Consider the following 26,594-nt stretch of genomic DNA (forward strand, 5'->3'; position numbering starts at 1 on the left):
AGAAAATTAAGGATGGAATCAGAATGGTTTCAGGTAGAAGAACATAGAAATACAAAGGTATATATGTCTGGGTCCAGACATTACAGTGAATAAATTTGTACTGCATACTTCCAAATGTTGCATTATTATGAGAAATCTTCAGAAGAATTTTAGGTCAAGCTATTCAAAGATAATCAAAGAAATCTTAAAGGAGGTGGAATTTGCTGTTATTTGAAGAGGGATCCTGCACGACTGGGCATTAAAGCTTTTAGATGAAGATGAAATTAGAGGCTACAAATTATAAGTCAAGGGGGCAAAGTTTCAACCAAAGGGGGAACATAATACCTAAAAATAGAAGTGCAAAGATCAGAAGAAGTGTCTTGGCAGCAAAAGCAGCTGGGCTGGAGACCTGAGAGGAGAGCTGGGCCATCTGGAAAGCTCCACGAGTAAGTTGTTTTCATCCAAAATAGGTTTCACCCCATGGACCTTAAGAGTGATCCGTGACCAAGAGCAGAGCAGACCTTTGTGTGGAGTGCTCAAAGTGGGGACAAATTAGGAGGTTCTTCTTCTGTGAGAGTCATGCAGACCGTTTGGACTCTGTTTCCCTAAGGAATTCAGAAAAGGCTGATTCTTCTATTCAAATCCTCCATGGAAGGTGGTTTGGAGGCTCAGGCTGTGGATGAGACCCTGTGGCTTCACGGAGATGAATCAAGACAACTCAGGTATAAAAATGGACAGTGACACTTCCAGGAAAAATTACTAGAAAGAAAGGGAAGAAACTCAGTGATCAGAGAAGACCTCAAACCAGTTACTTAAACCTTGGAGAGACCCAGAAATCCAGAGTTTTCTTGAAGAATGGGAAATGTGAACTTTAAGAACTATTTTTTTAATTATCTACAGACCCTCTTATTGCTTGCCCTGGGGCAACCTCCCTTCACCCAGCCTTTGGCAGACTGCAGCCTGTGTGGCCTAGGTAAGCAAAGAGTCTGACTCCCCTTCTGGCTTGGGGATGGGGATGGGACCCCCCCCCATGTGAGCCAGGATTATTTTTCACATAGTAACACAGTTTTGTACAAGAAATGTGTTTCCTAAGTCATTGGTGAGTGAATGAGTAATTGAACTGAGTAATGGTGGAGACAAGAAAATATGGGCAGAAATTACACAAGCAGACATTTAGTTTAAATGCAAAGAAAACCTTCCCAATTACCATGGTTGTAAAATCATACGAAATAGGAAACTTCACCATCTCCTTAGAGCTCTCAGGGTTCTTAGCTTTATATGCCTTGGATATACTTTATGGCAGTCTGGTGAAGTCTGTAGAATCTCAGGAAAGTTTACAGCTGCACAAAGTGAAAAACAGAAGATTGCAGAGGAAAGTAATTGTATTGAAGTAGTTATCAAAATGAAAAAACAAACATGAGAGGGCAAGACGTAGTGGTGGTTCTAACCGTTACTGTTTACTACAAAATGATGACCAATATGCATGACATTTTGAAATCTCTGCAATAACTGGAAAATTACATAAAGTCTGTGAATTCTATTGGCAATGATCACAGTTACTGCAAATACTTGCATAGATTTGTGGCTTACATTTATTTTTTTTTTTGCTTTTACATATTTTTTTAATTTGTAGAGCTTCCCACCAATATTAATTCTCTGGAGTTCAGGAATTCTTGTAGTTTTATTAAAAATGATTTCACATACCTTACACTTGTAATTTGTCTCTTGATTATACAAGCTTGGATAAATAAATTTTGGGTATGGATTAAAACCTTTTTCACTTTTCTCATTGAAAAGCTCTTTTAAATGATCACATCGGTGATTTCAATAAAGAGTAGGTTTTTACAGATCTCCAACATCACAGCTCCATATAAAGTCTGCTGAGAAGGGTCCAGGAATTTCTATTCCTCTTCCAAAAATTCAATGACCACATCCCTTAATGTCAATGGTTCCATTTTCTGGCTTTCAGTATGCTTAGTGTTCCCCATATACATATTTTTTTCAGCTCCAGTGTAGCACAGAAACCTTCAATGAAAACTTGAATTGAATAGTCACAGGTTTATATTTAAGAGAATTTGTAGCTTGAAAATCTTCCCTTAAAACTTTTTTTCAGATCCAGATAGCTTTCACGCTGCCTCCTCCATGGCCGCTATGTGTGGCTTACATTTATTACTGAGGGAGGATTACAGGCATGAGCCACTGTGCCTGGCCTTGACTTACCCAATCTTGAGGGCTGTGGAAATAGAATGTAATTTTTCCCATCCTTGTACATGGACCCTTTGGGACCCTGGGATAAGAGCCCTGCACTGAAGCCAGTGATGTCTCATTGGAAAGGAAGCCAGGTCAAGAGAATGGGTTACTCCCTGCCCAGGAGCCTCTGACAGCAGGAGGTGCTCGCCAGCTTTACAGTCAGAGACAATCTCCTAGCAGTCTCTTTTCCATCCTAAACTTTTCTCAGGGCTCAGGGAGTGAGCATCATCCACATATCTGTTGTGCTTCCATTTGAACCTATATGAAAGACCCTTTCATAATCCAAAGTCCCCAAGGATGTGACATTTGGAGAAAAGATTTGGTATGCTCCTAGCAGTTTGGAGGCTGAGATAGGAGGATCACAAATTCAAAGTTAGCTTCAGCAACTCAGCAAGACTTTGTCTGTAAATAAAATGTAAAAAAGGGTTTGAGGATGTGGCTCAGTGCTTAAGTGCTCCTGGGTTCAATCCCCAGTACCAAAAAAAAGAAAAAGAAAAGGAAATAAAAAGATCTGGTACTCAGTCACACAGTGACAATGTTCTCCAACTATTTGAATCAGTGAGCCACAGCCCTCAAGATTGGGTAATCAAGGCCAGGCACAGTGGCTCATGCCTGTAATCCCAGCAGCTTGGGAGGCTGAGGTAGGAGGATCATGAGTTCAAAGCCAGTCTCAGCAACTCAGTGAAACCCTGTCTCTAAATAAAACACAAAATTGGGCCAGGGATGTGGCTCAGTGGTTGAGCACCCCTGAGTCCAATCCCTGGTACCCCCGCCACAAAGTAAAAGAAATAAAACATAAAAAGGGCTGGTGATATGGCTCAGTGGTTAAGCAACCCTAGATTCAATCCCTAGTAAAAAAAAAAAAAAAAAAAAAGACTGGGTAAGTCAGGGATACAAAATGAATTGGCCTTTGGATTCAGCTCTATCATCATGTCTAAGGTAAATGTTTGTTCAGATTGTTTTCTGGCTCACAGGGACAATGACACCATAATGCTTTTTTAAGGTGAGAGCGCCCTAAAGGCAGAGGACATAGGGTGACTTCAGTGGGACACACAGCACTTGTCAGGAAAGCCACCAGTAAGTGACACTGGTCCAGGAAAGCCTTTCATATCACATGGGAACAGAGTGTTAACATTTCCCGAGGATTTACTCTGTGCCAGAGCTTGTACATTTTGTATCTTATATTCATCATAAATTGCACCTCCATCAAATAGGTGCTTTGTTTTGTTTCACTTTTTTAAAAAATATTTTTTAGTTGTAGATGGACACAATATCTTTATTTATTTATTTCTATGTGGTGCTGAGTATCGAATCCAGTATCTCACATATGCGAGGCAAGTGCTCTACCACTGAGCCCCAGGCCCAGCCCTTTGCTTCACTTTTCAAAAAGTTTGTTACAGGGCAATTGTGTTCCCACCTGCCCATGGGTGGCTCTCTAACTCCAGGGCAGCCACCTGTACCTTGCCAAGCTCCAGTGAAAGAGAAAGTGGGTAAGGAGGTCTTTGTACCAAGGCTGGTACAAAGCTGACTGCCCACAAATCGACCAGCGGTACAGTGCCCAGGAAATAACTGGCTACAAAAGTGGCTGGCAAGAGTGCGCCCTCTACTGGAGGGGTGAAGAACCCTCATTGTTACAGGCCTGCTACTGTGGCATTCATTCCGTGAAATCAAAGGTTATCAGAAGTCTCCTGAACTTCTGATTCACAAACTCCCCTTCCAGCATCTGGTGGGAGAAATTGCTCAGGACTTCAAAACAGATGTGTGATTCCACTGTGCAGCTACTGGTACTTTGCAGGAGGCGAGTGTGGTTTTGGTTGGCCTTTTTGAAGACATCAGCCTGTGTGCTAAACATGCCAAACACGTAACAATGATGCCAGAAGACATCAGCTAGCACAACACGTATGTGGAGAATGTGCTAATGAATTTACTAGGAAGGCCTCTATCCTCCAACATCAAATAGTGCCACCTTTTTTTCTCTTCTTCCTGTTATTGGTAATTCTGAACATCAGATAATTTCCCCATGGGGTCAAAAGGTACCTAAGTATATGACTGCAAGTGGAAAAACTGGAAGCAGATATCAGGTTCTGGTCATTTTTCCACTTTCATTTGTGTGTGAATTTTTAATATAAATGCGGGGATTATAATTTTAATATAAATGCAGCAAATTTTTAATATCAATGCCAGTCAAAATGTTTCAGTGAACAAGTTTCAGCAATTCAACTTTATAACAATTATTTAAGTAAAACATTTTTTTCTGGACAATGCCAGTATTTGGATTTTTAAAAAATATTTTTTAGTTGTAGTTGGACACAATGCCTTTATTTTATTTATTTATTTATTTTATGTGGTGCTGAGGATTGAACCCAGCATCTGGCGTGTGCTAGGCGAGCACTCACTGCTGAGCCACAATCCAGCCCCTTTGGATTTTTTTAAGCAAGTAAATTTCTTATGGACAGCAACTAAATGGTGTTTGTAGCACTTTTATCATACTGTAGCCTTACTATTCATTTGCTATACTTTTCTGAGTTGTCCTACATGTTTTTAATGTAGGACAACTTCTGTGCTGTCAAAATACATTAAAGTATAAAAAATTGCTACATTTATAAAACAAAGCACAGAAATAAAAGCAAAGGCTTGATTTTGCTCCAATATTACATTTCTATTCTTTTTTTTTTTTTAAGCTACATTTTAAGAAATTTTTTTCCAGAGGAGATGGAGGCAAACTTCTCCTGAGAAGGACCTGGTCAAGCTTTAGATTGGGGCAGAATAAATGTATTCTCCATAACACACAGTTACTTCTTCTAAATTGTACTTGGTTCTTCTCCAGTGAATCCTCTCTGTATTGTACTTAATAATACTAGTCTGAATTTAAATTGACCAAGACAATGCATTTTTTTCTTTGCTTTAAAAAAGCTTTTTGAAAAAACAACCAAAAAGCTGCTTGATTTTGACAGCTTTCAGAAAGCAAAGGTAAAGAATAAAAAGGTAACTTATGGTGTATCCCACAATGGTGAGATGAAATGAGATTTGATATTAGTCTCATCAACACTTGGATTGCATGTGTATTAGTGACGGAATCAGGATTTGAGCATGTGGCTATTTGTTGGAGTTTGCCACCTAATTTAGTCCTCATTCTTCTGGCCAGTAGGATTCCATTTTTGTATTAAGGCCTCTATTCTCCAACATCAAATAGTGCTGAGGTATATTTGTCAAGCGACTCTGTCATCTCTCAGTAGAAGGTAGGCAACTGACCAAGCTAGGTCAGTCAGAATTTTTTTCCTTTGATTCAAGGTAGAAGCACTGACCCTAGCTACCTAAATGCCGGAACTGTCTTGAGTTCCCTCCTTTCTAAAGACTCCTGTTCATATTTTCCTTCAAATTCTGTGAATGTCCTTCCAATAACTGATTCTTACTAAATCTGTCACTTCTTTACAACTGCTGCCTCCTCAGCTCCATAACTCTCAACCTGGACTCATGGAACAAAAGGTGAATGTGGACAAAAAGTTCAAAACACTGAGTGGCAGTATAGTTTTGGTCTCATTACTTAAAACAAGCAGAACACCTTATAGGGCTGGTATGTGAATTCAGTGAGACAAAATATATGCTCTAGGAGATCAGGGAGTATGAGTTAGCCTCTGTTGTACCCACAGTGCCTATTGTAGAACAAAGAAAATGGTATCAATAAGTATGCACTGGTTTGTTGAATACTGCTTTTGAAACACTGTCAACTTTAGTATGTAATAGGAAGAGCTGTGTTCTTATGCCCAGGATGACAAGAATTGATTTCTATTCTCTTTCTCCTCAAAAAATTTGTCTTAGTCTTGATTTCTTTCTTTTCCTCGAATCTTTTTTTTAATATTTTTAGTTGTCAGTGGACTTTGTTTAATATGTAGTGCTGAGAATCGAACCCAGTGCCTCACATATTCAAGGCAAGTGCTCTACCAACTAAGCCACAACCCCAGCCTTTTCCTTGAATCTTTATGTTAAGTCTGACTACTTTATTTTGGAACCCAATTAATTTGCCTGTTCTCCATGATGTCTAAAATCCTAAAATCAGAAAAGTCACCCTTCTTGAGTGGAGAGTAGGAAGGTCTACATTTACAGGATTGGAGGGAAGGAGAATATGCCTTCTTTCTTTTGTCTTCAGGATACATGTCCCCATTTGATAGCTCTGAAATATGCTAGGGTGGGGATCACCATAGCATACAGTGACAGTGCTGTTGAACATCTAGTAAATGTTCCCCAGAGAGCCCAGTTTGGAAACAACTGGGCAATGTGAGAGTATGAAGATATTTGTATTATTTGTATTATTATTACTTATTATTACTACTATTTTGGCACAGGAAATTTAATCAAGGGTTGCTTTATCACTGAGCTACAACCCCAGCCTCCCTCGACTTTTTTTTCTTTTTTTTTGAGACATGATTTCACTAAGTTGCTGACGCTGACCTGAGCTTGCGATTTCCTTCTCTCTCAGCCACTGAGATTACAGGTGTGCGCCACTTCACCCAGCAGAAGATGATATTTCTTTAAAGGACAGAAATCCCTGAACAGCACTGGGGGTCATTATAGCCCAAAGAACAACTCCAAGTCCCTCTTATGTGACACTAGGGACATAGGTGTCAGATACAGACACCAATCCCAGGGATTAGCAGAGGGAAAGAGGATACTGACCAGCTCAGTCCCTAGAGTGACCCCAGATGCTCCTGGTCTGAGATCAGTGTTTGTTCTCAAAAAAGAAATAGGCGAGAAGTTTTAGAGGTACTGATGTTCCCCCACAATTTTCAAATTTCAGCTGGGGATCACAGGATCCATATATTCACAGAACAGAGGATTTAAGCCTGAAAGGAAAGCCTCTAGCTGCACAGAGGGCTCAGGGTTTCAGGGAACCCAAAACAGCTCCATCTCCTGGTCCATGCTGACCCCTAGAGGTCCGTATGGGTATTGCGGCTCTCTTCTTCACTGTCCCCATCTTCTCAGTTCTGGATCAACTTATCCTAAGAGACTATTGGGTCAGAGGTTTCCTATGAATCCCGGGGGAGAATTAAATGTCCCCGAAAACCACATACTTCATTTTCACTTGAATTCCCACCGGATTCCAGAATCACAAGTTTCCTAAACAGTACTGTAGCCCCTCCGTCCACACTCCAGCATTGCCCCTCTGGTTTGCAGAAACCCACGCTTATGGATTAAGTCTGAATATTTGGGGTTGGAGATGGGCAGGGAAAGGAAAGACCAACCTATGAAGAACCACAGTGTCTGCCTGAACAGTCCTCCCCCTATCAGAGCATTGGTTGAAGACTGTTTTCTTTCTGCTAGTTTTGGGATTGAACCCAGGGCCTGATACATACTAAGCAAGCTCTCTACAACTGAGCTACCCCCTCCAGTCCCATTGGATGAGTTTCAATGAAGTCACCTATCTAAGCAATCTTCTCCGGGGGCTATCCAGGGACCCCTTCTTTGTCAACTCGCCTTCTTAGTCAAAGCAGCCTAAGCTCCTCCCATTCCAAATCCCAAACCCTTGATTTTTCTCCTGTCCTCTCCGTACTGAGAGGATGGATTCCCAAGACTGAAACCTAGAAGGGAGTGGCGGAGGTGGACAAGGCAGGACAAGAGAGGGGGAGGAGCAGAGGATTTCTGCCGGCTAGTCACACAGGGTAAACCTGAAACTACGTCAAGGTAGGAGGCAAAGCCGAGGTATGGCGGGCGAGGTCAGTTAAGAACACAATTCTGGCGCCGCCCTCAGAGCGTTCAGACCAATCAGGAGTCCCCATCAGACTATCCCCTCTTTCTCCACCCACCCTTTGTCCTTCTCAGTGCCTCTGGGCTTGAAGATTCTCAAAGAGGCAAGGCAGAAGCTCTGAGATAGTTTCCAAAATCAACCAAAGGCTGCTCTCGGATAGGGTGGAATCCTAAAAATGCGGGAACAGAGACATGGACTCCAGTGCCCCCTGCCCCGCCCCCTCTCCACGGCAATTGGCAATTCGAACCCACTGGCAGGGATCTGCCACTGCCCACCGCTGATGCGCCACTCAGCCAAGACACGGGCTCCTTGGAGAGCGAGGCCTGCATCCGAGGACCCTAAGGAAGGACCACCAGGGACTTGAGGAGGGAATGATTTCGGGCAGAGAGAACAGAGAAAACGTCCCCAAATTACCATTTTTTTTCTGGGCAGCATATGTTCCCTTAGGCTTAAAGGCGCTCATGTGTCTCTAGTCGAGTCTGAGTTCAAATGAGGTGTAAGCCGGAGCGCAGGAGGCTCCGAGTCAAACATAGAAATGAGGATATGAATAAATTGAGAACCTGGTCTATTCCTGGCCCAAAGGTGTGGATGTGGGTATGGGTGCAGGTGCTGCCCTCCAATAAAGGGCTATGATAGTCACAAGCAGAGATATTGCGGGCTGAGAGGGAGAGGGCACAATCCCAGAGTTATTTTGGGATTTTTCCCAAGGTAGCCCTCAGGACAGTGCCAGAAGCTGCACGGTCATGCTCCCAGCTGTTGAGGCTTCTACCATTTTAACCAGAGACCACCTTCTTCCATCAGATTGGTTACTTGGGAAACATCCCCTCCCTGAACAACACAACCTCCTGTTTGGCCTGAAGTAGCTATAGGCTAGAGGTTACTGTCCCTGCCCCTTCTTTCTAGATACCCACCAGAAAGATATAATCCCTGGAAGTACTCTGGCAGGAAAGGTGACTCTGGAGGAAAGATCCAGAAGGAAGGAGAAAGGAAATGAGGGAGGAGTGCTATGTCATATTAAATATTTATTGTTTTCTGCAGACTGACCTTGGAGTGATTCTCAAGCCGGGAAGGGCTGGTTTAGTGTTCAAGTTGCTGAGACCTTAGGCCAAGATGTTACAGAAATTACTTTGAGTCAAACAAAAATCAATGACTTGGAGGCAGTTATCCCTGGTCACCAATTCCAAGAGTTCAGGCTTCACACCATAGGATTCCAGTTAAGTGAACCAGAGGTTGAGGCAGTAAAGTTTTAACCAGAGGAAGAGAGGAGCCTTGGGTGTGTGAGAGGAGGGTGACAAGACTGGAGAAATGATAAAGACCATTATTGAAGCCAAAAGGAAGTGGTTTGGGGAAACCTGAAGATGCTGGGAGATTCGAGGGCTGATCCTGTTGAGGCAGAGTCCTGGCAATGGAGATTGGGTGAGGCACTGGCAAAACTAGAAGGGGGACCCAGGTGATGCAGGGTACGAGATGGGGTGCAGAAATCCATGGAGAGGACTGGCAGGTCTCAGTGTCGATCTCGGCATATCAGAAATTGGGCTTGTGCTTCTTGAGTTCCACCATAAGGTGGTGAATGTTGATAAGCTCAGCTCTGGCAGGGAGAGCTCGGAGCTGGGGCTGGGACAGCACACGGTGGAAGCGATGATAGAGCTGGATCAGCTGAGTCAGGGCTCCCTGGTCAGAAAAAGTCACAGAGGAATCAGGCTGTGGGGTGGTGCTAATGATTATGATAGGAATCACGTTTGGACGCATCCAGATCTTTAGGCACGGGTAGTAGTTAAAAACAGAGGTTATTTAGATGATACCGAGCCCAGGGAAAAGAGGGGGAAATAATCAGCAATGGGGGAAGGGAGCACGTTACCTGAATGATACTGGTTCCATTTCTGAAGTTGGTGAAACTGCGCATTACATCCTGACTCAGAGACTCCACTGATGATTTCCAGGAACTACCAAAGCCACGAATCAGCTGAGTTACCCGGGCTGATGGCAGGGAAGAAAGAGAGAGTGCAGAGAGAGACCAGGCCAGGAGAAGTTCCACCCCACAAAGTCCTCCCCAAGGCAAGCTGTCCTCCTCATCAACCCCACTTTCCTGGTGTTCTTCCAACCTGACCTCTCCTGCTCTGCTCATTCTTCTTACTCACCTTATCACTGAATGCATCATTAACACATTATTCTCTTACCTTCTTCACCTCGAAGTCTCTCAGCCTGTCCACGCTCAATCAGAGCCTCAGCCTCCTTTACAAATGCCACCAGACCTCCAAAAGGAGGAGACAGCAACTCTTCAATGAATTCCTGGAGAGACAGACAGGCAAGCATACACACAGGGTCCAGTGTTCTGGTGTCAGTAGATTTTCCCAGTTCTGGCATCATGGCTAAGTGCTTAGACACAGCAGAACAACTAAACTCTAGAAAGGTCACACATTTTCAGATATTGATGGTCTCATAAGAGTAGGGGAAATCTCCAAGAATTCTCCTCTTTAAAAACAAAAACAAAAAAACTCTAAACTAAATTAAACTTAAGCTGGAAGCAGAGCAACAAGGAATTAGTCAAGGCTGGAGTCCAAGTGGGTGGGTAGTTGGGAGAGGCAGGGCCACTAGAAGGCAAACAGCCACGGCTCCTTTAATATCTGGAAACTGAACCTGACACCAACTTCAGGTGGGGAAGCTGGGCCTGGGTGTCTTGTGAGAGCCTCAAAGAGGCACCAATGTAGATCCAGATGGATGCATCTTTGAGCTATTGCAAAAGCAGAGGCAAATCCTTTTCAGAGGAAAATATTCTCAATCCTAATGCAGACCCATATGACTCCCACTGATTAAGGTCAAACAATGAACTTGAAGATCATCACATATATATGGAGGCAAGCTCTCAAAAAAGTCAACAAACACAATAACAGTGGAATTAGACGACCAGGCAGCTGGGGTAGAACTGTCAGGTACATAGCAGTTGGATGTGGTTTTTTTTTTTGTTTTGTTTTGTTTTTTTGGTACTGGGATTGAACCCAGGGGTGCTTAACCACTGAGCAACATCCTCAGTCCTTTTTATTTATTTATTTATTTTTTTGAGACAGGGTCTCACTAATTTGCATAGGGCCTCACTGAGTTGCAGAGGTTGGCTTTGAACTTGCGGATACTCCTGCTTCAGCCTCCTGAGTCACTGGGATTATAGGTCTATGCCAACACACTTGGCTCAGCTGAATATTCAAAAATGAAATTTTTAAATATAAGGATGCAGACATAAAGATGAAAAATTAATAAGAACTCAACTAGGAATTGTCAGATTTGAAAAAGTGGAATTTTTTTTTAGAAATGAAGAATTAATTTTAAAAATCAACAGGTTAAACAGCAGACCAGCTATAACTGAAGAATGACACACTGATATGGAATTTATAATTGAAGAAATGACTCAGAATGCAGCACAGACAAGGAGCAGGAAATTTTTGAGACAGCAAAACATATAGAAATTTAACTAATGGGCCTAGGCAGTGAAAACTGATAGCTATTGACATCACAAGAAGAGAGTCAAGATGACATTACAGGGTCCTTGATGGAAGCACATACCAGTACCTCTTAAATATTCTTATTAAAAATCTAACTGAAATCTGATCAAGCCTTTCCATCTAACTACATATTTATGGGAAATACACAGATAGAGGAAGTTTAACCACACCATGAAATTCAATCAGCAAATTCTAGACCATACGTCAGTCTACATGACAAATGACTCAACAACTCAGTTTCCTCCACAAATAAGTTGTGGAGGAGTAGGGGCAAAGATAGAAATCTATAGATTTTTAAAAAGGCATATTTGTGTCTTGCAATTGCCCTGATATGAACCATGAATATCATTTATAACTGGTGAATCTGAATACTACTTTATGCAGACATTTTATTTTTTTATTTTTTTGAGGTACAGGGATTGAACCCAGGGCCTCTGCGTGAAGTATTTTACCAATAGCTCCATCTCCAACCCTTTTTAAATTTCATTTTGAGACAGGGTCTTTCTAAGTTGCTGAGGCTAGCCTCAAACTTTTTCCTCTTCCCTCAGCCTCCTGAATAGCTGGATTTACAGTTGTGTGCCATCATACCTGGCACACACCTGTAAGGACATATGTGAGGACATATTCTGATAGTGATGAAGTGGTAATGATATATAAGATTAATTCAAAATAAGTAGGAGTAGAGAAGGAGGATGAGGATTGGATATCAGTACAATAAAACTGCTGGTGAGTTGTTATTGGGTGAAGATCAGTGGAGGTATTTGAGGGTTCATTGTGCTATCCTATAAACATATACATTTGAAGTTTTCCACAATAAAAAGTTAAATTAAAAAAAAAATGAGGCACTGAGCAACTCAGCGAGACCCTGTCTCTAAATAAAACACAAAATAAGGATGGGGATGTGGCTCAGTGGTTGAGTGCCCCTGAGTTTAAGCCCCAGTACCTCCTGCTAAGTAAGTAAGTAAGTAAGTAAGTAAGTAAGTAAGTAAATAAATAAATAAATAAATAGAAGGGAATTAAAACAGGAGATAAATAAAAAAAAAAAAAAAAAACAAATTTTAAAAACCTAAAAAAAAAAAAAACCTAGTCATGGTAGAATGCAACTATATAGTCTCAACTACTGGGGAAAATAACCTAGAAGTTTAAGGCCAACCTGGGCAACAGAGCAAGACCCTTTTAAGAGAAAGAGGGAGATGGAAGAGCACAGTGGGGCACACCTGTAATCTCAGTGACTTAGGAGGCTGAAGCATGAGAACTGCAAATTCAAGGCCAGCCTCATCAACTCAGTGAGATCCTGTCTCAAAATAAAAAATAAGGGCTTGGGATATGGCTCAGTGCTAGAGCACCTGCCTGGCATGTGTGAGGCCCTGGGTTCAATCTCCAAGGTTTGATCCCCAGCATCACCAAAACAAAAAAATAAAAAATAAAAAGGGTTGGGGATGTAGCTCAGTAGTAGAGGACCCCAGGTTCAATTACCAGTACCAACCAATATTAAATAAATAAATAAAGGGGGGATTGGGTGGTAGTTAGGGCTGTAGCTCAATGGTAAGTATGCCTATGACCCTAGGTTTGATCCCCAGCACCCAACAACATACCAAACAATAACAATAAGAAAAATCCCAGAGAGCTAAGATATGAACAGATGAAACTACTAGCCCATTTAAAAATACATTACTTGTATCTTTTCCACTCTTCCCTCAAAATATCCATTTATATCCACTGAGGGTTGCCAGGTAACTAATGTGAGACTTAGGGAGACAGACTTCAAGAAAGAATCTTTCTGTAATTAAGCCATCATTATTTACGATGTGATTTTGGACATAGATTAAATAACAAAATTCAACCTATATCATTGCCTAAATGCAATTATTCTCTCTCAACATTATAATAGTATAAGACCCAGGAAGTGGGCTGCAAAGAAAAAATGAGCTAACTTGTGACAAGTCCACAAATCACAAGCCACTTATTTTACAAAGCATGGGAAATCTGAATTAAAACAAGTAATAAGCATAAAATATGTACCAGGTTTTGGAGACTTTGTACTGGGAAAAAATTTAAACATATTATTACATTTTTTAACTGATTATAGGTTGAAATGATATTTTGATTAGAGTGGTTAAAATAAAAGGTTACTAAATTCATTTCACCTTCTTTCTTTCTTTTTTTTTTTTCATGTTTTTATTTTTTTGCCATGCTGGGAATCATGAGTTCAAATCCAGCCTCGGCAAAAGTGAGGTACTAAGCAACTCAGCAAGACCCTTTCACTAAATAAAATACAAAATAGGGCTGGGGATGTGGCTCAGTGGTTGCCCCTGAGTTCAATCCCCAGTACTGGATCAAACCCAAAGCTTTGTGCATGCTAGTAGGTACTTTGCCACTGAGCTATATTCCCAGCCCCTAGCTTTTTTTAATATGGCAACTAGAAAATTTTAAGTTACTTGAGGTGGCTGACAATATGGCATGCATTGTATTTTATTGGACAGTACTTTCTATTTGTCCAGACTTGGATAAACTTTAAACTTTCTGTTCAGCAAAAGAGAATATTTGGTAGCAGAGGATTGGCCAGAGGGAAACAGGGCACTGGACTTAGGCTTTCCTACAAAGTACCAAACAGATGACAACCAAAAGACAGGGAGCATAGATGGCAGCTGGCTCCCATACCCAGTGCTACAGTGTGGACTGTGTATGTCCCCAAAAGGTCCATGTGTATATGTTAAAGGCTTTGTCTCCAGGATGGCACTATTGGGAGGTGGTGAATGTTTAAGAGCTGGGGCCTGGTGGGAAGTCTTTAGATCATTAGGGACATGCCCTGCAAGGGAACTGTGGGACTCTGGGCTCTTTCTATCTCTCTCTCTCTCTCTCTCTCTCTCTCTCTCTCTCTCTCTCTCTTTTTTTTTTTTTTTGCTTCCTGGCCATGAGGTAGAGTCATGTGCTTCTGCCATGATGAGCCTCACCACAAGCCCCAAATTAACAGGGTTAATCAGTCAGAGACTGGAACCTCCAAAATTGTGAATCAAAATAAATCTTTTTTTTTTTTTTTTAATTTTGGTGTTGGGATTTAACATAGGGCGATCTACCACTGAATCATTTCTTTAGTTTTGAGACAGGGTTCATTATGTTGCTGAGGGTGGCCTTGAATTTATGATCCTCCTTACCCATCTCTCAAATTACTGGGATTACAGGCATGCATCACCATGTCTGGCTCTTAACTTTTTTGGTGATACTAGGGATTGAACCCAGAACCTAGCACTTGCTAGGTAAGCAACCTACTACTGAGCTGCATCCCCAGCCCTTTTTATTTTTTATTTTATTTATTTATTTATTTACTTTGGTGCCAGGGATTGAACCCAGGGATGTTAACCACTGAGCCAGATCCCCAGCCCTTTTTCTTTTTTATTTAGAAACAGACAGGATCTTGCTAAGTTGCTGAGCCTGTCTTTAAACTTGTGGATCCTCCTGCCTCTGCCTCCTGAGCTGCTGGGATTACAGGTGTGCACCAACATACCTGGCTTACTTTTTATTTTGAGATAGGGTCTTGCTAAGTGGCTGGGGCTGACTTCAAACCTGTGATCCTCCTGCTGCAGTCTCCCAAAAAGATGGGAAAAAAAAAACTTCTGTCCTCATAAGTTAATTGTTTCATCTTGGTACAGTGATGGAGAGTTGACCAACCTGCCTAGCAAATCCAATAGTACCTCAATGTGAAGGTGAGCTGACATTCCCTCTGATCATAATAACTGTTCCAGTGAGTATAAATGTTTCCTTTCTTATCCAATTACATGCTTATAAAAAAGGGAACAGACTTGGAAATCTAACCTAGAACTAATCAGATTCCCAGGAAGAGAAAAAAAGGAAAGGATGCAGGATATCTTTCAAAAGATATTATGAATTTCTGAATAAATTTAAAAACATAAATTTGGGGCTAGGATTGTGGCTCAGCGGTAGAGCACTCACCTAGCATGTGCAGGGCCCTGGGTTCAATCCTCAGCACCACATAAAAATAAATGAATGGAATAAAGGTATTGTGTCCAACTACAACTAAAAAAATAAATATAAAAAAAACCCCAAAAAACATAAATTCAAAGATACAAGAAGCCACATCAAGACATACTGTAGTTAAACTTCAGAATACCAATGAAAAAAGAACTTTCAAAGCAGAGACAACAGATTGCCTACAAAGAAAAACATGGTTTCTCTGCAGCAATGATGTAAGCCAGAAGACAATGGACAACATCTTCTGAGTGTTGAGAGAAAACAACTGTTAACTTAGAATCTGACAGTAAACTAGCAAAAATCTTTCCCTAACAAAGATGAAATACAGACATTTATATAAGTACAAAAACAAGGTTTACCATTAACAAATTTCCAATAAAGGAACTTTTAAAAGATCTACTTCAGGAAGAAGAAAAATGATACCCACAGAAAAATCTTTTATTTTAAGAAGAAATAGTAACACTGGGCATGGTGGCACACACCTGTAATCCCAGCAACTCAGGATGCTGAGGCAGGAGGATTGCAAGTTTGAGGCCAGCCTCAGCAACATGGTGAGACCCTGTCTCAAAATAAAAATAAAAAGGGCTGGGGGGATAGGCTGGGGTTGTAGCTCAGCAGTAAAGTGCTTGCCTAGCATATGTGAGGCACTGGGTTCAATTCTCAGCACCACATATAAATAAATAAATAAATAAAATAAAGGTCTATCAACAACTAAAACAAACAAACAAACAAAAAAGGGGTGGCTGGGAGTATAGCTTAGTGGTGGAACACCCCTGGGTTCAAGCCCTAGTACCATCAAAAAAAAAAAAAAAAAAAAAAAGAAGAAGAAGAAAAACTGAAACATACACATGAATATCTAAATATTACTAGTATAAAATACAAAAATTTGGGCTGGGGATGTGGCTCAAGCGGTAATGTGCTCAATGGCATTCACGGGGCACTGGGTTCAATCCTCAGCACCACATAAAAATTAAAAAAAAATAAAGGTGTTGTGTCCATCGAAAACTGAAAAATAAATATTAAAAAAATTCTCTCTCTCTTAAAAAAAAATAAAATACAAAAATTAAAGCTAGAATAGAAATAAAATACTGGTCAATAATTGGCAATGGAAGGCAGAAGAGAAGTGACTGGAAGAGTAAAGAATTTAAAATTTTTTTTGGTACCAGGGATAAAACCCAGAGGTGCTTAACCATTGAGCCACATCCCAGCCCTTTTCATTTTTTATTCTGAGGCAGTGTCTTACTAAATTGCTTAGTATTGGCCTCACTAAGTTGCTCAGGTTGGTCTTGAACTTATAATCCTCCTGTCTTAGCCTCCTGCATCACTGGGATTACAGGCATGCACTACTGTGCCCAGCTAAAATGTCTATATATTATTATATATTATATATACACTGTATGTCTATATATTATTTTAGAGAGCATTTAATATGAAGTTTAGGTGTTAAGCTAAATGCAAGGTAAATTTGTGTGTGTGTGCGCGTGTGTTGCTGGGGATTGAACCCATGACCTTGTGCATGCAAGGCAAAGACTCTACCAACTGAGCCATATCCCTAGCCCATTTCTTTTTTTTTTTTTTTTTTTTTTTTGGTACCAGGGATTGGTACCAAAAAGCACCAGGGGTGCTTAACCACTGAGTCACATCCCCAGTCCTTTTTTATATTTTATTTAGAGATAGGGTCTCAGTGAGTTGCTTAGAGCCTTGCTAAATTGCTGGCTTTGAATTTGCAATCTTCCTGCCTCAGCCTCCTGAGCCACTGGGATTACAGGTGTGTGCCACTGTGCCCAGCATGCAGGGTATATTTTAAAGAACAATTCTAAAAGAATAGAGAACAAAATTAGTGAAAAAATAATGTAGTAAGAACTTAGGCAAGATGAAGACACTGGACAAACAGAAAAATAAAGATGATAAATAAAAGTCTAAATGTAACATCAATCCCAATAAACATAAATGAATTTAAATCATAAGTTAAAAGGCAGAGTTAATCCCACTGAATTTTTTAAAACTTCCAGCTATATGTTATTCACAAAAGATACTTAACATGTGAAAACACAAAAAGAGGCTGGGGTTGTGGCTCAGAGGTAGAGTGCTCGCCTAGCATGCATGAGGCACTGGGTTCGATCCTTAGCACCATGTAAATGTAAAATAAAGATACTGTGTCCACCTAAAACTTAGAAATAAATATTTTTTTAAAAAAAGAAGAAAACACAAAAAGATTAAAAGAATGCAAACAAATTAACAGACAAATATTTAGCAAATATAGCTGACAGAGCTATCTTCTTATCAAACATAATAGACATGAAGACAAAAAAAAGTATTAAGGCTACAAAGGCTCTTATAATAACAATAAAATGTAACAATTCTAAACTTTTTTTTTTTTTTTTAATACTGGGGATTGAACCCAGGAGTGTTTTACCACTGAACTACGCTCCAATTCTTTCTATTTTTTATTTTATGATAGTCTAAGTTGCTAAGACTGGCCTTAAACTTGTGATTCTCCTGCCTCAGCCTCCCAGGTTGCTGGCATTACAGGCATGGGCCACTGTGCCTGGCTCCAACCATTCTAAACTTTTAAAAATTTACATAAGATAAGCTGAAGCTTATTTAAAAGTAATATTTGATAGAAATATAGAGAGACAAAGAGACAAATCCATGCATTTTATTTCCCTCAACTATTGATAAGAAAATAAAAATATAACCAAGCAGGGCATAGTGGTAGACACCTGTAATCCCAGATTGAGAAAGGAGGAGACGAATTCAAGGCCAGCCTAGACAATTTACCAAGACTCTGTCTCAAAATAAAAAAGGGCTGGGGGTGCTGGGATTGTAGCTTAGTGGCAGAGCATTTGCCTCACACATGTGAGGCACTGGGTTTGATCCTCAGCACCACATAAAAATAAAAATAAACAAAATAAAGATATTGTCTCCATGTATAACTAAAAAAAAAAAAAAAAAAAAAAAAGGCCTGGCCATGTATTTCAGTGGCAGAATGGTAGAGCACTTACCTAGCACACATTAGCCTCTAGGTTCAAACCCAAATACTGTAAAAACAAACCCTGTGAATCTGTTTTTATCACACTCAAAAATATAAATATCACACTCAAAAATATAAATAATTATTATTTTGGCATACATATAGCTACATTTTTATTTTGCTTTCAAGTTTTCTTTTATAACTTTATTTCTAAAGCAAGAGCATGGGGGGGAAATACCCACACAACAGTGGGAATCAAGAAAATTCTAAATACAACACTTAGGTTATATCTGATACCTCTGCATAAGAAGTAGGGGGTGGGGTGAAGAGGAATTCAAATTTTGATATTGATTTTTGCCAAGATTTGTTGGATTATGTGATGAATTTGTAGTTGTTCATATCATTAAATAAGTAAATTAATTAAATTAAATAGATGAAGTTGGGTGCTATGGTACAGGAGACCGAGGCGGGAGGAACAAAAATTCAAGACCAGTCTGGGAAATTCAGCAAGACCCTATTTTAAAATAAAAATTTACAAGGTTCCAGGATGTATCTCAGTGGTAAACTGACCATGGGTTCTATTCCAGTACCACCAAAAAATTAAAAAATTAAATAGATCAATAACATACTGTGAATTCAGAAGTTTAAATTAAAATTCTATGTACCTGAGGTTCATACCCCCAACCCACACACTAAACTGAATACAGCACACAACACTGTCTCTTCCCTTTCCCCATCCCCCACCTGTGTCCGAGCATTGAGCAGCTGCTGGAAACTCTCCACCTCTTTGCTGTCATCTGCAGCCCGCTCCTAAAGGAAGAAAAAATGAAAAGTCCAGTTTGGGAGAGCAGTCCTTTACTACAGGATGGTCCACATTTCAGACACTGTGCCAGACTCCCTAGAGTAAAACATGGAACAAGCACACAGACATCACCTTCTGCCCTTCCAAAGTAAACAGAGCCCTAGGGGAACCCAAACTCTGTGGGTGGGGAAACGGGCAGGAAGAGAATCCATTACCATCAGCACACCCAGCATCATGTCATAGTTGTTGATCAGAAACACAAGCTGCTCCTTCCTCGAGGAGAACTCAGCTGCCACTCGAAGAACAAAATTCTCCACCTCCACCTGAAAAAGTCAAAAGGACACAGTGACACAATACAACAAGGTCATCCAACCCCTCTTCATGCTCCCCCACAGCAGTGGCTTTGCTGCTGGAAAGTCACTCCTGCACTATAGAAGTCACCTGGAGCTGTCCCAGCAGCTGTATGGTCCGTTCATTGGGAATCGTCTGATTGATGCTGACAAGAGCTGAGGAAAACTCTGCATATCGGCGTGTGATCTTAGAGAAAGGGGGGAGAAGAATCACACCAGCCCAACCAACACGACCTCCCCGCTCCTTTCATCAACCAACCTCCATGTGGCTCCCACCTCCAATGCCTCCTACCAACAGTGCCCAACCCACTGTGAGTCTGACCATACTCAGACTGTCCCCTTACATGGTGTGGTCCACAACTGTGACAGTGGCAGCCCCACAGTAAGCTTACAGCCCTGTCCTCTATACCCTCTTTGGTACCCTTGCCCTCCCTCACATAGTGGGGCCGAGTATCCAGACCCCCAAGGCGCTGGGGGTCAGTGCTTCGAACGCTCTGGACATTCATCTCTAATATCAGCTCAAACCGTGGCCACAGTAAGGCAAGCACCTGTTCCCAGTACCTGTGGGCTTAAACAGAATCAGAGGTCAGCTGGCAAGAAATGTTAGTGGGTGGGGAGGGAATAGGGCATCCTTCAGGTTAATGGATATTGGGGTGCCGGGTGTATATGAAAGGTATGTCAGAAAATAGCAGTGCTGCCTCTGGAGCAGACAAATGGGAACAAGGATCAATGACATCAGGTCAGGAGAAGCCCAAAGTTCACACAAAGAATTCAAGATCTGCAGAGCCTCAAGAACCAGAACTCAGTGACCTGTCCAGGGCAGGAACATCCCTCTTTGCTGCAATGTTGCGGAACCGAAGAACAATATGGATACAGAGGAAAACAGCAATGGCATCATAGCAGTCAGCCAGATAGGACTCCAGGTGTTTCTGTTAGAAATAAGCAGAGGATTAAAAGAGAATGCTAGTTAATTTGTTGTTCCCATTTATTATGGACACATAAATACATGTGTCTTTGGGGATGAGGAACTGGGCAGGGAAAGACCTAAGAGGGAAATACTTCTTCCTTGGTTGGCCACTTGTTCACCAGGGTCTCAATCACAAGCCTATCATAGTTCAGGGCTCAGATTGAGTCATCAGAGCACCAAGATTTAGAGGCCTCTCAGTTTCAGGGTACAACTGCCTGCCTTTGAATCAGCAGTAGGGACAGTATCCGAGGCCCAAACTCTTGAGAATTTCTCATGAGAAGTCACATCTGAGTATAAGGCTTAGACATTTTAAAATAAGGGGATCCTGGTTTTAGTCAGTACCTGAGTTATAACCCCATCAGGTGCTGATGAGGACTGAAGAGACAGGGGTTCAAGAGTCAAGGAAATAAGGATCTCACCAGGGTCATGCTGAGCGTACGGCCCATGACAGCATGAAATAGGTCGTGCGCAGCTGGGCCAGACACCACAAAAAATTCACAGATGAAAAGATATTCACGGCAGGAATTGTCTAGGAGGGCATAGTGCTGGCTGCGGAAGAGGGCCTCAAATGGATACTAGGAGGGGAGGACAAAGGAGAGATGGATCCAACACTGACTCTCCACCAACACAGCTGGAAACTCAACAAACCTGGGTGATAAACTCAGCAGAGCCTTCCCATCCAACCTCAGTCCAGGCTGGGAAAGACTCTAAATTGGCAGGCACAGGACACAAGAGGAAGTGCTCACCTCACCTGCTTCTGTAACTCCCGCATCCACCTCAACCACTGCCTCAAAACAGTCATTCCCCTTAACCATTCACTCCCTCCACATGCCCTGAAGTCTATGGCTCCCAACCCTTCTCACATCACAGCAGACCAGAGGGATGGGAGAAGGCCATTCTAAGGGGATTAATACAGGGCCCACAGGCTGAAGTTTTGCCCCAGGTCTGGCCTTCCCTTCCCAGAGTCCTCTTCACAACTGAAGCTCATTCGTCCTCATACCCTCTGCTCTCCCCGCTGGGCTGTGTGGGGCACCAGGATGGGAGCCTCAAGCTCAGTAGGAGAGATGACAGAGCCACGGGTGCCCAGGGTGAAGATGGTGTTCCTGCTACGGAGGGATGGCTTCGAGAAGAATCGTGAGAAGGGTCAGAGTCAGGGAAAACAATGGGAGTACAATGGTGCCCAAAGATTCAGGACCTCTGGGGATGCCAGGCAGCCAGACAAAGCCTACACATCCCTCTTTCCATGCCTGGGGCCCCATTTCAGATGACCTCTATGAATGAGCTTCTACACCTTCTAGAATCAATATGCAAAACTAGGTGTCAAAATGATGTATGGGCTGGAGTTGTGGCTCAATGGTAGAGTGCAGGACTAGCACATGTGAGGTGCTGGGTTCAATCTTCAGCACCACATAAAAATAAATAAACAAAATAAAGGTATTGTGTGCAACTACAACTAAAAAATATATATTTCAAAAAAAAAAAAAAAGATTATACACATTTTTCTAGGAGGGAGGCCATAGCTTTCATCACATTCTCAAAGGTTTTGCCCCACAGTAAAAAAGTAAGAAGCAGTGCCTTGGTGGCTGGAGCCAGAAGTTTCATGCTCCCAAGGCCTTGCATGAGAGTTCTCAGCTCCAAGGATATCTTTCTTCGCTGTATCTTCCACACCCATTAGATCATCTTTCTCAGCGACTTCCTCATACTAGAGAGAAGAAATAAAAGAGCTGGTAACCATCTCTTATAATAGTGCAAGAAAAAAAAAATCCCTGTCCCTCCTTGCTCAGAGCTGTCCCTGTCTCCTAGTCCATGTGTCCAGAACTACCTCTTCCTCCTTGGCCTTACCTGCACCTTCATGAGCCGCCCAAGGTAAGAGCGGTAATAAGACAGGTAGATCTTGCTCAGCGTCTCCACATACTCATCCCTGATTTCCTTTGCTGTTGCTCGTTCATTGCCCAGTAGGAACTGATAAAAGAATCTGTAAAGGCCAGAGATAGGTCAGTCTTTCTGTCTTCCCCAAAAAAGACGCCTGCACTGGGCTACTCAAAAGTTCAGAAGCCATCCCATGCCCTTCCTTGGGGTGATGACCTGTACTTCAGTAGGGCTGTCTGAGGGATCTGATAGTTGGTCATTGGTTTCCTGAAGGAATAAATCTTCTGGAGGATGAACTCTCGGATCTTCGTCACTGCCTAGACACAAGTAATCAAACACAGGGCATGAAGTTGTAACCATTTTACTGTGCAAGATAAACAAGGGAAAGTGAAAAATACTAAATATATGACAAAGGGTAGAGAATATTTCTTAGTATCCTGTCATATTTTCAGGGAAACCCAGAGAAACAAAGATGAGATCTCCCAGGAAGAGGCAAGGTGATGTTTCCAAGGAGGCCAGTTCTAATAGCCTTTGAGGTATCCCCTACCTTGACCCGGAGCCGATCGAGCACACCTCTGACATCTGCACAGGCTGCAGTGCCTCTAGCCTCCTGCTCCCTGACTGCAGCTGCCTTGGCATCCAGCTCCTGCAACTGTTCCAGGAATCTAGGCTCTGTCACTGGAGCCTCTAGAATTGCCCTGGGAAGGGAGGATGGGTGGGATGGATTAGAAGGGAAGTCCAGATGTCTCTAAACCTGACCCAAACAGTACATCTAGCCTCTGTCCTCTCCACCTTCTTACAGTGTCTCACATAGTCTAGATGTATGTACAACAAAGGTTTCTACTCCTAGACTTCCACTTCATACACACCTAAACCTTGGGCCCCCTCCCTTCATGACCAACCTTGGATCATTCCTAATCTGTGATGCCTAGAACATAAAATGAGGTTAGAAATGACTATCAACCTACTCACTAATTTCTAGGAGGAACAGAATGACTTGAGCCAGGAGACTCAGGTGGTAAATAGGGAAGGTCACCCCGGCCCATCTACCTGCTGTAGACATTCTGAGCTTTCAAACCAGTGACTCACGTGACCAGAGCAGAGGGTACCACCAGACCATCAACAAGCTCCCCAAGTTTCCCCCGAACTGCCTGGCGGTTTCGAAGTCGAATGTTCATGGCTCCTGACTGTTCCTGCAGTATCCGGATCTCAGAGCTGATGGAGCTGAGGTCACTCTGAAAAGCTCCTAACATCTGCTCCATGCGCTGAGGGGATAGTATAAGATGTGGCTAGAGTGTCACAAGTTTGGTAGAGGACAAGTGGGCCACCTGAGTCTCTTGGTAAATAGTCTAGTATCTACCAGTCCACGAGGGTGGCAGAAGATACTCCAAAGGACACAGGAAAATAACTTGAGTTATAGCAGTAAAACCAAAAAAGTCTATTCAAAGTCATCCTGAAAGTGACCCTCACCTGGGGTCACTGAAGATAATGATCTAAAGAATGGCACGAGAGACCATAATCAGGTTCAGAGTTATAAGAGGTCACAGGCGAAGGTTACTAACCTCCAGGACAGCATCACAGGCTGTGATCTGGTTGTGCAGAGATGCTATATTCTCACTCTCTTGGATATCTAATCCACAAAAGTCAAGGGCCTCACAGTGAAGATAGAGATCCTCAGACCTGTGGTACATCTCCAATTTCTCCCTGAAGTAACTGAAAACCTCAGAAAGAAAATGTCAGCCACAGCTGGGCAGTCTGCACCACACCCACAAAATCCCCAAGTCAATAACAATGTCTTTTCCCTTTGCTGGAGGATACAATCCCGAATGGATTTCTGCTCAATCTGTTGCAGCTCCAGTTCAACCTGCTTTGAGTAGTGGCGTAGATCCACACCCTGGGAGAACATAAATATGACAGGTCAGGAAGAAATCACAGTGAAGGGACAACAGAACAGAATCAGAAAAGGACAAGAGGGTAAGACACCAAGGTGATATTGTAAGAGCAAGAGATTATTTTCTTCTTTGGGGGAGCGAAGAGGGAAGGGAAAGATTAATAGTGTAGACGCTCACCGTTTTGAGAGCTTCCTTCACTAACTCATCCTCCAGATTTGCCTGAATGTGAACTGGAAATAGAAGTTTATCATAAGGTCCAGCGCCACAGCTTCTTCTCCCCACGTTGAGCATCAGAACATCAGTCCCTGTACTATTGCTTCTAACCCTATGCCTCTCAGATTACAGGTATAATCCTCTCAGATAGTTTCACTTTCTGCTATTTCAGTTTCTTGTGGTCAACCATGAACCCAAATAGAAAATTTCAGAAATAAACAATTCATAAATTTTAAATTGTATGCCATTCTGAGTAACTTAATGAAATCTTGTGCCATCCTGTTTTATTCCAGGATGTGAATCATCCCTTTGTCCAGCATATCCATGCTATATATGCTACCAGCCACATAGTTACTTAATAGCCTTATCAATTATCAGATCAATTGTCTATTTATGGAAGTACTACATTCAAATAACCTTTATTTTACTAAGTGAAGGCCCCAAAATGCAAGAGAGTGAAGCTGGTGATTTTATTACAACATAGTTACAATTGCTCTATCATTAGTTATTGTTAATATTTCACTATGCTTAATTTATAGGTATGCATATACAGGAAAAAACATAGTATGTATAGGGTTTGGTACCAGGGCTCATCTACTAGACACAGGGAAGTCCTGTAACATATTCCCAGAGGATAAGAGGAACTAGCGAACTCTGATCCTACCCTATGCCATTACTTACCATCTACTTCATCCAGGATGAACTCATCAGAGGTGATATCCAACTCCCCAAGTTGCAGTGTCTCCTGAAGCCCAGGACTACCCCCCTGGGAAGGGATACAATAATGAGAAGGGGATACAGGAGAGAGGAGAACAAAATATAATTGGATCTCCCTAATCCTTTAAGTGAAGGGAGGGTGTTTTTAGTGGGAAACCGTAAGTACTAAATCAAGAACTTCTAATTTTTACAATGTACTCTCCTTTGGGCTAAAGGGTACCAAAAAAAAAAAAAAATAGGCAACCCATGAAGACAGTGGAGGTGTCCAAAATCAGGAAAAATAGAAATCGCAGAGGAATGAGCAAAACTTGCATTTCACTTTAGTACCATCAAACTCGTGATATCTCACCAGTTCTATCATACCTCTGGGGAACCCCAGACTTCCTAGAATTGTCAGCACATAATGTTCACCTGTACACTAGGTGCAGTCTTACACATACTTATTCATCTAATCCTAACGACTACCTATTTGGTAAGTCCTCTTATTTTCTCCACTTTATGGAGAAGTGATGGAAGGTGATGGCAGAGAGCATGGTTAATTTGCCCAAGAACACATAGTGTCTAAGTAGCAGAGGGTGGAATTAGAACCCAGGCAGTCTGGCTGCAGAGGCTATGTTCTTAAGCTTTATACTAGATTGTTTCACTATTCTACAAAAGAAAAAAAAATTATATATATATATATGAATGAATGCGAAATTGAGACTGTGCTCCTGGAACCTGAGTTCCAGCCATCCTGGTCCCCACTGAGGCTCGGGTCCTATCCCAAGGATGGGTATGAGGAGCCAAACACATAGCATCACCGGTGGCAGGCAAGCTCCAACCCTTGGGCTTAAACTCGACCCAGATCTTTCGGACACGAGGACGACCGGACGAGACTACGGAGGACCAACAGCCCCGCGCTCTCACCAGCGGGCCCTCCTCTTCCTCCATATCTAAGGTCCCAGCCCGCAACACCATCTCCCGGGCAGCTGCCGCCATGGTCGCCGCGGCGGCCATTCCCCGCAGCCTCACTTCCGGCAGCTGTCAGTCCCAGTGAGGCCGTTCCGAAGCAGAACTACAAGTCCCAGAGTGTCTTGCAAAGCACAAAATGGTTCCCAGGTATTTGAGTTAGATTGTATGGCTTCAGTCTTCCCCTTTCAGCTCTGACCACTCAAGCGCGAAGAGAAAATTTGGAAATCTTGAGCACAGTCTCGCGCCGGAACTTTCTCTGCTTTTATATTCAGGAACTTTACGCCTGGAAAGGCCACACCGGAAGTTGTGGTACCCAATCCAGACTCTCAGAAGTCAACTCCCGCTGAAGCAGTGTCCGGAAGTGCTTCTTCTATATTGCTCCGCCTCTTCCGTCTAAGAACTA

The 26,594-nt window shown here is 42.2% G+C and overlaps 2 protein-coding genes across 2 annotated transcripts in view; one reads left to right on the top strand and one right to left on the bottom strand.

The window, feature by feature from the left end:
* The first annotated feature begins 667 nt into the window (after positions 1–667).
* RPS18 (ribosomal protein S18) overlaps positions 668–26,594 on the top strand; it is a 30,316-nt gene continuing 4,389 nt past the window's right edge. Inside the window, exons 1-2 of the mRNA XM_081294350.1 lie at positions 668–701; positions 880–952. Of these exons, the coding sequence (XP_081150476.1) occupies positions 683–701; positions 880–952 (92 nt within the window). The 5' untranslated portion in view covers positions 668–682. The remainder of the gene's footprint in view (positions 702–879; positions 953–26,594) is intronic.
* Positions 8,980–26,541, bottom strand: VPS52 (VPS52 subunit of GARP complex). Its single transcript, XM_081294349.1, has 20 exons — positions 26,147–26,541; positions 25,205–25,289; positions 24,488–24,540; positions 24,237–24,312; positions 23,981–24,048; positions 23,508–23,683; positions 22,966–23,116; positions 22,635–22,735; positions 22,392–22,524; positions 22,194–22,251; positions 21,550–21,683; positions 20,969–21,124; positions 20,393–20,511; positions 20,020–20,143; positions 19,674–19,769; positions 19,448–19,555; positions 19,175–19,240; positions 10,150–10,261; positions 9,831–9,949; positions 8,980–9,643 (listed from the first exon to the last, which is right to left on the bottom strand). The coding sequence occupies exons 1-20, from the start codon at positions 26,234–26,236 to the stop codon at positions 9,497–9,499; spliced, it is 2,172 nt and encodes a 723-aa protein (XP_081150475.1). The 5' UTR covers positions 26,237–26,541; the 3' UTR covers positions 8,980–9,496.

Source organism: Spermophilus citellus (assembly GCF_964194105.1).
Source record: "Spermophilus citellus genome assembly, chromosome: 5".
NCBI classification, from domain to species: domain Eukaryota; kingdom Metazoa; phylum Chordata; class Mammalia; order Rodentia; family Sciuridae; genus Spermophilus; species Spermophilus citellus.

What these genes read in the sequence shown, in the direction of transcription:
- VPS52 (XM_081294349.1), bottom strand. Translation starts at nt 26,236, where the DNA reads ATGGCCGCCGCGGCGACCATGGCGGCAGCTGCCCGGGAGATGGTGTTG. An exon ending in TCGATCGGCTCCGGGTCAAG is followed by an intron (nt 22,736 to 22,965) that starts GTAGGGGATACC and finishes ACTTGTGTCTAG; the next exon opens with GCAGTGACGAAGATCCGAGA. An exon ending in ACAGCCCTACTGAAGTACAG is followed by an intron (nt 22,525 to 22,634) that starts GTCATCACCCCA and finishes TGGCCTTTACAG; the next exon opens with ATTCTTTTATCAGTTCCTAC.